This window comes from Filicampus tigris, chromosome 10 (genome assembly GCF_054856515.1).
Source record: "Filicampus tigris isolate MCC_2025a chromosome 10, RoL_Ftig_1.0, whole genome shotgun sequence".
Taxonomy (NCBI): Eukaryota; Metazoa; Chordata; class Actinopteri; order Syngnathiformes; family Syngnathidae; genus Filicampus; species Filicampus tigris.
Genome location: NC_141226.1, coordinates 157,871 through 170,866, shown reverse-complemented (window position 1 = coordinate 170,866; position 12,996 = coordinate 157,871). Strand labels below are relative to the sequence as shown.

At 39.0% G+C, this 12,996-nt stretch overlaps 1 protein-coding gene and 1 long non-coding RNA gene across 6 annotated transcripts in view; one reads left to right on the top strand and one right to left on the bottom strand.

The window, feature by feature from the left end:
• The window catches only part of LOC147140331 (uncharacterized), a 94,169-nt gene that overhangs the window by 39,439 nt on the left and 41,734 nt on the right, over positions 1–12,996 (bottom strand). For all 4 annotated transcript variants that reach the window (XM_086044083.1, XM_086044086.1, XM_086044084.1 and 1 more), the window contains 5 exons: positions 10,173–10,370; positions 3,924–4,082; positions 1,683–1,763; positions 1,410–1,545; positions 1,082–1,117 (listed from right to left, as the gene is read on the bottom strand). In XM_086044083.1, the coding sequence (XP_085900209.1) occupies positions 1,082–1,117; positions 1,410–1,545; positions 1,683–1,763; positions 3,924–4,082; positions 10,173–10,370 (610 nt within the window). The remainder of the gene's footprint in view (positions 1–1,081; positions 1,118–1,409; positions 1,546–1,682; positions 1,764–3,923; positions 4,083–10,172; positions 10,371–12,996) is intronic.
• The window catches only part of LOC147140332 (uncharacterized), a 58,226-nt gene that overhangs the window by 33,239 nt on the left and 11,991 nt on the right, over positions 1–12,996 (top strand). The window lies entirely within an intron of this gene.

The window sequence follows — 12,996 nt, the reverse complement described above, 5'->3', positions numbered from 1 at the left end:
CTGGGGCCTGTTCTTGGCCGGCACCTGCCCCATCATCACCTTTTGATGACATCTCCTCTTCTTTGTTTTTCACTTCAAGACTTTTATTTTTCTTCATCGACCTATCCTTGCAGAGATTACTGATTTTGGGAGAACCTGGCAACCAGAATTCCCCCCCCCCCTTTTTGGGGGGGAGAACTAGCAACCAGAATACTAAATGCTGACTTTGGGAGAACCTGGCAACCAGTGCAACACGATCCCGTCAGCTCAAGCAATGAATTTAATTAGGCTACTTGCCGGCGGGAATTATAACGTCTATGAGTAGCGATAGAAGACACGGCAGCTAGTTGCCACAATTAGCATGCAGAGTACAGTCTGGTCTGCAACCCACTTCTTCCTTCTTTGTTTCTTCTTCACATTATCCCACTACTGGCACCATTTGTCGTGGGCTTATTTGTACTTGTGCGGTGTTGGAGGCGAGTGGGAGGGCAATAATGCCATGAAGCATTTACTGGCAGAACAGCAAACAGTTCCAAACAGAACAGTTCCAAAGACGGCTCGGTAGTTCTGACAGAACTTGACAACAGCATACGCGTAGTCCCGTTTATAGCTCACTCAGTAACGAAACTGCAGTCGGTAGTTGTCGATCTCTGGTCCCTGGTATAGGCAGATATTCACTCGACGTTCATACACTGTGGGATCTGGAAGACAACTAACTTGTCGTGGGAGGGGCTGAACAAAGTCACAACAGAACCCGCATAGCCCGAGAACCAATAAGAGCATGCTCACCGAGTAGTCACACACAACATAGACTGACAGTTATTTTGGTGGGACTAGGCGGATGTTTACGCCATGTTACAATATATATATATATATATATATATATATATATATATATATATATATATATATATATATATATATATATATATATATATATATATATATATATATATATATATCCCACCAAACGTACCACCAAATGGGCTGTGGCACAGTACCGGTGGTTGGGGACAACTGATATAAATAAAAGTAAAGGGATATTTTTTTACTTATACATTTTTTAAAAAGCATTTTTATAGATAAAAGGTTTCTTTATTACCTGTTTTCGGGAATAGGTCTGCATTAAATAGGTCATCTGCAAATAGAGCAGATGAACAAAAATTAAGAAACAAAGAAATGTGATCTAATTGATGATATTGGAGACAATGAACATGCAGTGCACCCCTAACTTTGGCACATATAGTACAGTGAAGTAATTCTGCAGTTGTGATTCAAAATCACCAAAGAAAAGTGATATGCACATGCAAACGTGATGCAGTCTATTTATTTAATAACATATAACATGTTTACAATGTAATGTTTCTGCAGAAAAAGGAAACTACGAAATGAGACTGAATGTTTAAAATCACACAACATGTTTAACATACGGCCTGTCTGGCAATGTGCAAAAGGGTCAGCTTGATAGAAGTCCAGTTTATTTAGAATGGAGTCTTCCTTCTCTCCCCCTTGTTCCACACTGATGTCACCCTCCTCTGGATCATCCTCGAGGTTAGATCTGTCCATCTAGAGAAAAATGACAGCTTTCTTCTTTAGCAACATAATATTTAAACTTTTAATTATTGGCATTATCATGCAGATTAGTATTCCCTCAACAGCATTTCTTGTTGAAGAATAGTGTAATGTGTGTTAACTAAACTAACCTTTGGTGAGCTGCTGCTACTGTCATCTACCTCTTCTCTGGTATCTGCTAAATTATTGCAGAAGGGTGCGCTGTTGGCGACCTGGTCACACAAACAAACACATACCTGTAGGTAATTTACATACAGTGCTGTCAGAAAGTATTTGCTGTCGCCTTTCGCTCGTTCTCTTTCTCTTTCTCTCTGTCTCTCTCTCTCTTCTCTCTCTCTCTCCTTCTCTTCCTCCATGTTTCCACATGCTTAAGATCATCAAACAAATGTAAAGGCCAGACAAGGATTTTTTAAAATGGTGATTTTTATTGATTTGGTGACATTCTAAAGCTTTGGGACTCCACCACACGACGGTGAATTCACAAACTGAAGCAACATGGAACAGCGGTGATTGGTGAACCTTTCCAGGAGTTAATTGATGATGAAATGATACCAAGAGAAAAGCAACCACTTATCCAGGAGGTCACGAAAGAATCCAGGACAACATCTAAAGAACTGCAGGCCTCCCTCGCCTCAGTTAAAGTCAGTCATAATGACAAAAATAATGAACAAAAATGAAGCGAAAATGGAAAATTACGTTCATAGTCAAAACCACTGCTGACCAAAAAAACATAAAGGCTCGTCTTACTTTTGCAAAAAAACAAAACAAAAAAACAACAACAAAAAATTAGATGAAACTTGACATTTTTGGAAGGTGTGTGACATCAGGCGTAAATGTAACAGCGTTTCCGAAAAAGAACATCAAAGCAACGGTCAAACATGGTGATGACAGTGTGATGGTCTGGTGCTGCTTTTCTGCTTCAGGATCGAAACGAATTGCTGTGATTGATTGAACCATGAATTTTACTCTTTTCAGAACATCCTGAGGAAGAATGTCCGGCAATCGGTTTGTGACCTTAAAGGGACACTTGGATGAGCTTAACATTGGCACTTATACAATAAGTTTGCATGTAAAAATGACATCAGTAATAAAATGCCTCCCTCAAAAGACTCTAGTGATTTAAGAGCTTTTTTTGTGATTAGATTTGTGACAAATTGCCCCGCCCCTTTTTGGGGCTGGGCTTGTTATTTTTTCAGTCTCAGTGGTCTACGTCACGGGAGGGAGCCAAGCGTGGTAATATTGCTCGCTTTGTCAGTTGTTGTCTAAGACGGCAACCGATCGCCACCAAAATTCAAATGCACACTACTATTTTTGTACACTCCAACATGTGAAAGTATAAAAGTGTTTTGCACAATAGTTTGGATTTATTGACATAAAACGTGATCTCATCATGATTACCTCCACAAAATCAAAAATACCGTGGCGATCGCTTCTCCACTTACACAGGCTGAAGCGGACAAGAGCATGAATGCGCACACGAAGTAATGTCCCCTCTAAATAATACAATACAGTACATCTTTATTTGTGTAGTGCTTAGGTGCAACCATCAAGCACTGATTTTTCTCCTTTAACGAATGTCACAGCCAAAATGATGAAAACAATCCACATGTAGGATAACAAACACCATAAGACAAAATAAATGACCAAAACAACAATAACAACAAAATAGCAGAGCCCCTCAAGATGACTGCAAACTCTCTAATCTTGAATCCACACCATTAATTATACAATAACATAAAATACAATACAAGTATACAATTAGATACTGTTAGTGATATATAATATAATCAGATTACATAGGTAATAAAATTAGGTGGGCGACTGGTTAGCAAGTCCACCTCACAGCGCAGAGGTCATGGGTTCTAATCCAGTCCCGGCCTTCCGTGTGGAGTTTGCATGTTCTCCCCGTGCCTGCGTGGGTTTTCTCTGGGTACTCCAGTTTCCTCCCACATTCCAAAAACATGCATGTTAGGTTAATTGGACACTCTAAATTGCCCCTAGGTGTGATTGTGAATGTGAATGTTTGTTTGTTTGTTTGTTTGTTTGTTTGTTTGTTTGTTTGTCTCTGTGTGCCCTGCGATTGGCTGGCAACCAGTTCAGGGTGTACCCTGCCTACTGCCCGAAGACAGCTGGGATAGGCTCCAGCATGCCTGCGACCCTTGTGAAGATAAGCGGATTGGATAATGTATGGATGGGTGATACAATTAGAGTACATAATTTGGAATTGCATGGTGACTTTTCCAAATTGATAATGTAAAATAATATAGGATTGCTTTATTATGCACATCCTGAAAACAACATGGCACTCAACAACTTTACAATGATGTTTCCATAAAGAACTTGATAAACTCTGTAATATTAAAGAAATTTACCATTATTAGGTCAGCGTATGCAGGCAGTGATTGGCTCCTTCCCCATGGTCTCATTGGAAGTGGTTCATCCTCAGTGGTGTCTGCAGGAGATGTTGAGCCTTCTAGCTGGCTCTCCGGGGTAACAGCACCACCTGACACAGAACAAAGTGTGTGCTCTTCCTGTATGGATGACACCAGTGACTGTTTTTGGTGTTGAACATTATTAAGTAATCAAAACAACAACAAAAACTGGTGTCAAACACAATGTCACAAACTACATGCCTGTCTCTCCTTTTCCACAATTTTAAAAATTCTGGGAATATAGTCAATAACAGATTCATTCATTCATAGATATAGTACTTGAAAAAACATACATTACTCACTGATAGTCATGGATTAAAAACAAAAACGGTCAATTGCACTAGCTTTTACAGAATGGAGAAATGACTGACTCATCTCATAAAAAGAAACTTGCAGTTGGGCTGATCACTGATCTCCAAAAAGCATTCAATAACAAAAATGCATGCATGTTCTCATATTATTGACTTATAGTGCCTTGATAAAGTATTCACACCCCTTGAATTGTTTTACGTTTACGTTGACAGCAGTAATAAAATGCCTCCCTCAAAAGACTCAGTGGTCTACGTCACTCCTTTTCCACATACAATCATGAAACTTGAATGTTTTTGTTGAGGATTTCTATGACAGACCAATGGAAAATAGCACACAATTGTGATGTGGAACCAAAATGATATAGACCTACGATTTTTCAAATCAGTATCAGTACTATATCGACTTATCACGTGATCAATAAAATGGAACATAACAGTTTTTTTTCCAGATTTGATCAATCATAATTTACATGCGTGTTTGTTTACATATGCCATCAGCAGTCAGTTACATTGATTCATGTTCTAATCTGTCGGTCACCTTGCTCGCGTTGTGCGAGTTGGCACACACATATGCACTAACCCATTAAGGCCTAAAGCGTCTGGTGAAACATCCCTCTAAAACCTAAGGGCAACTTCAGAATCACCCTCTAAAACCTGAAGTTTTCCCAGAAATTGAACACTTACAAAATAATTGAAATCTCAGCCCATGTAGCAGATTGAAACATAACTCCAAAAGAATTTGAAAGTTTAGATTTGTGGCTTTCACACTGGCCTGAGTTTATTATTATTTACTGTTTCAATCAAAAATGTAAAAATAAAGTGTCAGTGCAATAGAAGCACTATTTTCAATTTTAAAAAAAAATCAAGTGGTAATTGCCATCCTCTATTCTGTTTCAAAGCCGTTGTAGCAGCAACTTACTGTCTTTTTGTCACTACGTCAGCAGGGCATGAAAATCCCGAGTTGTGCATTCCATCTACTAGCCTTTCAGTCCACCAACAACAACACCAAAAAAATGACACTGTTGTAGTTGGAAAAAAAAAGGCTTTGCTTTAATTACACTTGTGTCCTCTTTAACACAAATTATGAAGGCGTTCAAACGACAAACATAAATGCTAGTGTAAGCACCAGAACTGGGTACTTTTGACCCTTTTTTGCTGGTCCGGCCGCGACCCTCCACCCTTGACCTGGGTACCCTAACGGCCTCGACCCCCCGCCCCCGATTCAAAAAAATTATAACCCTCCTAACTACCTCGGTTACTTCAACCCCAGAGATGGGAGAGCCCACCTCAGAGTCTCCAGGCTCTGCTTCCTCAGTGGGAGGCGTGTCGGTGGAATTGAGGAGGTCTTCGAAGTACTCTCCCCACCGACCCACAACGTCCCGAGTTGAGGTCAGCAGCACCCCATCTCCACTGTAAAAAGTGTTAATGGTGCACTGCTTCCCTCTCCTGAGACGTCGGATGATGTACCAGAATTTCCTCGAAGCCGTCCGGAAGTCATTTTCCATGGCCTCCCCAAACTCCTCCCACACCTGAGTTTTTGCCTCAGCAACCGCCAGAGCTGCATTCCGCTTGGCCAGCCGGTACCTGTCAGCTGCCTCCGGGGTGAGCAGGCCAAAAAGACCCGATAGGATTCCTTCTTCAGCTGGACAGCATCCCTTACCGCTGGTGTCCACCAGCGGGTTCGGGGATTGCCGCCACGACAGGCACCGACCACCTTGCGGCCACAGCTCCGATCGGCCGCCTCAACAAAGGAGGCACGAAACATGGTCCACTCGGACTCGATGTCCCCCGCCTCCCCCGGGACGTGGGAAAAGTTCTGCCGGAGGTGGGAGTTGAAACTCTTTCTGACACGGGATTCTGCCAGACGTTCCCAGCAAACCCTCACAATACGTTTTGGTCTGCCAGGTCGGACCGGCATCTTCCCCCACCATCGGAACCAACTCACCACCAGACGGTGATCAGTTGACAGCTCCGCCCCTCTCTTTACCCGAGTGTCCAAAACATGCGGCCGCAAGTCCGATGATACGACTACAAAGTCGATCATCGAACTGCGGCCTAGGGTATCCTGGTGCCAAGTGCACATATGGACACCCTTATGCTGAACATGGCGTTCGTTATGGACAATCCGTGATAGGCACAGAAGTCCAGTAACCGAACACCGCCTGGGTTCAGATCGGGGGGGCCGTTCCTCCCAATCACACCTCTCCAGGTCTCACTGTCATTGCCCACGTGAGCATTGAAGTCCCCCAGCAGAACGATGGAGTCCCAAGGTGGAGCGCCCTCCAGCACACCCTCCAAGGACTCCAAAAAGGGTGGGTACTCTGCACTGCTGTTTGGTGTATAAGCACAAACAACAGTCAGGACCCGTCCCCCCACCCTCAGGCGGAGGGAAGCTTACCCTCTCGTCCACCGGGGTAAACCCCAATGTAAATGTAATATCATTTAAGTAAATTATAAACAATTTAGGTCCAAATACCGATCCCTGTGGAATACCACATGTTACTCTTCTCAGGTGTGATTCAGTATTATTGATTTTTACATATTGAAACCTATTACTTAAATAACTGCATAACCATTTAAATGCTACACCTCTTATGCCATATTGTGCACATTTCTGCAGAAGTAATGAGTGATCAATAGTATTAAATGCTTTGCGTAAATCAATAAATACACCGACAGCATATTGTTTTTTATCAATTGCAGTAGCTATATTTTCTGCAAATTCCATCACTGCTAGAGATTTTGATCGATTGTTTCTGAAGCCATACTGGTGGTCATTTAGTAACTCATATTTTTCAACAAAGGCATCTAGTCTTTCTACAAAAAGTTTTTCAAGTATTTTAGAAAACTGAGGTAACAAAGAAACAGGTCTATAATTTGACACAATATGCTTATCACCATTTTTATAAATTGGAATCACTTTTGCTATTTTTATTTTATCAGGAAAAATACCTGTTGAAAAAGGTTTGTTACAAATGAAGGTAAATGGTTCAAGCAATTAGTCACTTCTTTTATAAGTGTCATATCAACATTATTAGTATAAGTTGATTTTTTGTTCTTAAACTTTCTAACAACTTTGAGCACATCACTAAAACAGACTCCTCCAACAAACATAGAATTACAATTATTAAAAACACAATCAAACTTTGTAACTTCATCCTTCGGCAAGTCAATCGAACTTGCCAAACTTGGACCTATATTGACAAAAAAAATCATTAAATTCATGAACAATCTCCACTTTATCATCAATGATAGAATTGTCTTTTTTAACAATGTTAGTTGGACAATTTATATTATGGCGATTTTTAATTATCTCATTAAGAACACTCCAAGGAGCCTTGAGGTTTTTTTTTATACCTTTGCAGTAACTGGTCATAATAATCTTTCTTTTGTTGTCTCAAAATATATATTAATCTATTTTTATATTTCTTATACTTGTCTTCCTTTTCCTTTCTTCGATATTTCATAAATTCCTTTTATAGCCTATTTTGGTTTTTACAAGCTTTTTTCAAACCTTTTGTTAACCATGGTTTCCCCTTTTTCATATACCTTTTTCTACATTCTTTGAAAGGACAGTGTCTGTCATAAATTGTAACAAATGTTTCCAAAAATGCATTGTATGAATCATTAGTGTCTTCTACATAAACCTCTTGCCAATCATGATTCATAAGTTCCACTTTTAAAGCCATAATTGCTTCTGGTGATTTTACTCTGATTAACTTATAAGTCTGTTTTTCCATTTTTTACATTAATTTATCATCCATAACAAAGCAAAACTGGTAAATGGTCGCTTACATCAGTCACTAATAATCCACTTTGTATCTTCCCATCAGTTACATTTACAAAAATATGATCAATCAAAGTTGCACTCTCCTTAGTTATTATAGGTTTTAAAACTAATGGATAAAAACTTAAACTGAACATAGTATTAATAAATTCTGCAGTCTTCGTATGACTATTAGATTTCAACAAATCAATTTTGAAATCGCCACAAACAAAAATCACCTTGTCGTTGTGTTTTTCATATAATTCAGAAATCTTCTAATTAAATTGGTCAATGCAGGACCCAGGTGTTCTATGAACACAACTAATTATCATATTTCATGCTCTTTTTGTCATAATTTCAATCGTAACATATTCCATTAAATTGTCAAAAACAGTTGCCATACCACCAATAATCCTGCATTTAAACTCAGACACAAAGCAACACCCCCACCCCTTTTGTTAATCCTGTTTTGCACAAATATTTCATAGCCATCTAATCCATCCTGCAACTGCTGCTGTCAAACTCTTTAACAAGAACATTGTGTAGTCTCTACAAACTGGCGGACATTAGTGCAAATTGTGCAGTCCTGCACCTGAGCTCATATCGTGCAATACCCAATATTCCCCACTACTGTAATACCGTGCAATACTCAACATTCCCCACTACTGTTAGTCTAGTTTTATTTTTATCCAATGCTGTCCCTTACATTTCACTACAGCACTGCATCACTGTCACTTACTTAGAGTATTTTTTCCTCTGTACTATGTACAGGCCGAAATGAGTGTTCCTCATACTTTTTATGTAGATGTAGGTTGGTGTGTATATACATGTGTATATACACATGTTACTGCGTATATTTACATAGGTTTGATCCTAAATGTTTGCCATCAATGTTATACATTAATGGCCACATTATGCCGCCGTCCCTGTGTGACCCATATCTTTGCTGCTGTAACAATGAAAATTTCCCCACTGTGGGATCAATAAAGGCATTCTTGTCTTATCTTATCTTAACTCTTTATCATCACTCAGCCAAGTCTCTGAAACTGCAATTACATTAAATGTTTGCTGAAATTGCTGAAAATAATCTTTTATTCTTGAAAAGTTATCATAAAGACTCCTACTGTTAATATAAATAATTGAAAACCCCTTTGTTTCAAAACTGACATTTTCCTCAGAATAATACCCACAATTCATATTAATATTCTGGTAGAAGTGGGTCTCTGGATCAATGTCATTTTCTACTTCGTATAACCTATGTTCTTGAATACCAAAAGATGTGAAATCTGTATGTTCAAACATTTTCTTTCTAGCTAATTCAAAAATAAATTTTCCACCAAGAAATTATTTTATCTAATCATCTAAACAGGAAAAGAAACTCAACATTTCCATACAACTCTTTTTCAACATAATCTTTCATTTCAGTTATATCGATCCAGATCCGTAATGTCTCTAATAGCCTGTTCTGGTGTTCCATTCAGTCTTATCATTACTTAGCAGTTTCTTGTCCAAGTGTCTTGAATGTGTTTCTCCTTCTTCAGAATTCTTGCTTGTCGTGCAACTTAAGCATTTCTCCTTGTGAGATTTTCATTGACATAAACTCCTGTGCGGATGTTTGTCTCTGTGTGCCCTGCGATTGGCTGGCAACCAGTTCAGGGTGTCCCCCGCCTACTGCCCAAAGACAGCTGGGATAGGCTCCAGCACGCCCCGCGACCCTTGTGAGGAGAAGCGGTACAGATAATGGATGGATGTATATATATATATATATATATATATATATATATATATATATATATATATATATATATATATATATATATATATATATATATATATATATATATATATATATATATATGGATATTCTGTAGTATGCATTTAGGGCATATATATATATATATATTAAATATGTCTGTCAACTGGTGTTTGCAGACCATTGTAGAAGGTGGCCATGCCCCAGTAGAGCTTTAATGCCTATAGAAAGCCCCTGCCTGAAACACAGCATTTTTCAATCGAATAACAACCTGTGTACCGAGATATGTAATCAAATCGGCCTCATGCCAGAATTCCCATCCTTACTGTTCATACATGTGACAAACACTTTCTACGAACCTGCAAGATTTCTTCATAGGACTGTCTAATAGAGTCTTGGAGAGGACAGTTCCTCTCTCCAGCCTCCTCCATCTTTCTCTTGGCCTGTTTCACCTCCTCTTTGAGCTTCCTCAGTCTCCATCTGGCTCTGGTAAGCTCTCGCTCATACTCCTCAACCTGGCTCTCCCTCTTAACCTCTTCAGCTTGCAAAGACAGGATCTGGAAGGTACGGAAATGGACAGTCAGGTGTTTACTCATTAAGCGGTACAGAGAATAGATGGATGGGTGGATGGAGTTATGCCAATCGGACTCAATAATGCTTCCGCACTGTTTCAATGTCTCATCAATGTTCTCCGTGACATGATAAACCTTTTTTGTTTTATCTTGACAATATATTGATTTTTTTTCCAGTAATATACAAGAACATTGAGCCTCATTCACTAATAAATGCATATAAATATTTGTACTCTGTGCACAAGTTGAGTGTTTGCGCAAAATCACCATCAGATTTTTCTTCTGCCAATTTTCTTGGCACACTGTGTGTATGTTGATGAATCAGATACATCATTCTAATTCACAGCGCATGCCTATGGCTCCCTAATTTGCATAACCCACGCCCATTTTCCCTCCGAAAAAGAGCATTTGTTCAACGCATTTTATCCAATGTGCAGAGGTTAAGATTTGAGAGGAATTAGTTATGATAGATGGCCTTCAAACATCCATAACTGTGTCATTCCTTATCCTGCTTTCAAAACATTTGTATTTTCAGAGGGCGTCACAGTGCTCGACTGGTTAGCCTCACAGTGCAGAGGTTGTGGGTTCGAATCTGGCACTGGCCTTCCTGTGTGGAGTTTGCATGTTCTCCCCGTGCCTCCCACATTCCAAAAACATGTGTGGTAGGTTAATTGGACACTCTAAATTGTCCTTAGGTGTGACTGTAAGTGTGAATGGTTGTTTGTAGGGGTGGGTGATATGACAATGTTAGATCCTCCACATCCACAGTGTCGATTTGGTTTGGCTTTTCCTCGGAAGAGAAAGCGCAAACCAGTTATTTGCAAAGTTTGCAGGGACTCGGTTTGGACGTCAGATGGCAACACGACAAACCTGTTTAATCAGCAAAAAAAAAACGCAGACAGCCAAAGCAAAGGAAAATCACACACATGGTAGCCAGAGGCAGCCACTAGCTCCAAGCTAACACAACCCACGGTAACACAGTCATTTAACAAGGGCACACCATATGAAAAAAACAAGCAAGCGGTGTAAAGAAGTAACTGAGGCAGTGACATATTACCTTGCTGAAGACATGATTCGCATTAAAACAGTGGAAAACGAGGGGTTTAAAAGACTCTTCAAAGTACTAGACCCGCGTTACGAGCTGTGTTTTTCTGTTTTACATTATGTTAACTTTTATGTTTACATTCACTGCAAATTTTGATAAAAAATGGCCCTATTAAAATTAAAACCTGTTCAGAAATTTAGCTGGCTTAAAATGTCATTTTTGTCTTTTAGGGTTTTGTCTACATTTTAAATATGTTTTATGTGTTAAACATGAAGGCAATTGTAAAAAATGTGCAAATTAGTCTTAAAAAATGATGTAAAAAAAGAATCATGATAAAATTATGATTTTATTTTTTAAAAATTGTGATATATTTTTGCCATATCGCCCACCATTTTATTACATTGTGCATCTTGGGTAAAAGATTACATTTTTGGGGGAGGCTGATCCACCCTTATTTGTGTGCACGCACGGTCTAAAGATGTTGTTCATAGAATACACACAAATTCAAGTATGAACTTATGAGGAATCACATTTGTGAGTCAAATGAGCAAACCTATGGTTAGTGAATAGAGGCCCTTTTTACAGAAAATGATGGCATATTTTGGAGTTCGAATTGGGATTAATTACGATCAATTATTTTTTTGATGTGATTAACTCGATTAAAATTATATATATATATATATATATATATATATATATATATATATATATATATATATATATATATATATATATATATATATATATATATATATATATATATATATACACACACAGAGCTGGGTGCGTGTGACATGCTCGCGAGTCAGCCAAAAGTTCATCTCAACCTACTTGGCAAAATAGGCAAATGACAAAAATTGCCTCCGAACACGTCAAATGCGCCACTACCAACTTTGTGTACCACTTGCATTGGGCACGTTCGGTCTGCAAAAAAGTTTTTAAAAAAAACACGTTCTCGGTCTGCACAAAGAGGAGAAGAAAAGGAAGATGAGAAGAAGTAGAGGAATGAGACAAATAAGGAAACAAAGAAGAAGGAGGGGCGAAGAAGAAAGGGGAGTGAGGAGAAGGACACAAACAAAGAGAACGGATTGGAAGCTCACAACAAATGTAATCATTTTTCAATGAAATGGAGATACAGCGCAAGTTCTACAAGTGGTGGTGATAATGACGAGAGACCCATTGTGCTCAAACACACCGGCGAGTGACGTCAGCAACATGTCGAGGTGGAGGAGATTGACGCTGGGATTGGGGACCAGGGAGAAGTCATTAGGGTGCTAAAGGCCTACCTGGAGAACTGCCAAAAGTAAGATAATACATTTTTAATAATATGCAAGTAAGCTACAGTTTTTTTCGCCGTAACTCATGACGCCGTTTTAGAAAAACAAACAAACGCTGTAGCAGGTAAAAACCTTTTTCACTTTTCCCCATCCATTTTTAGATATGTTACAGGACTGTATACTGGAATCCCCTTGTTGCCTCGTTTTAGATATGATGATTTTTATGCAGTATTTCGATTGTTTATCGCAGGCAAAATCCATTAATATCCCTCCTGCGGCATCATGCACG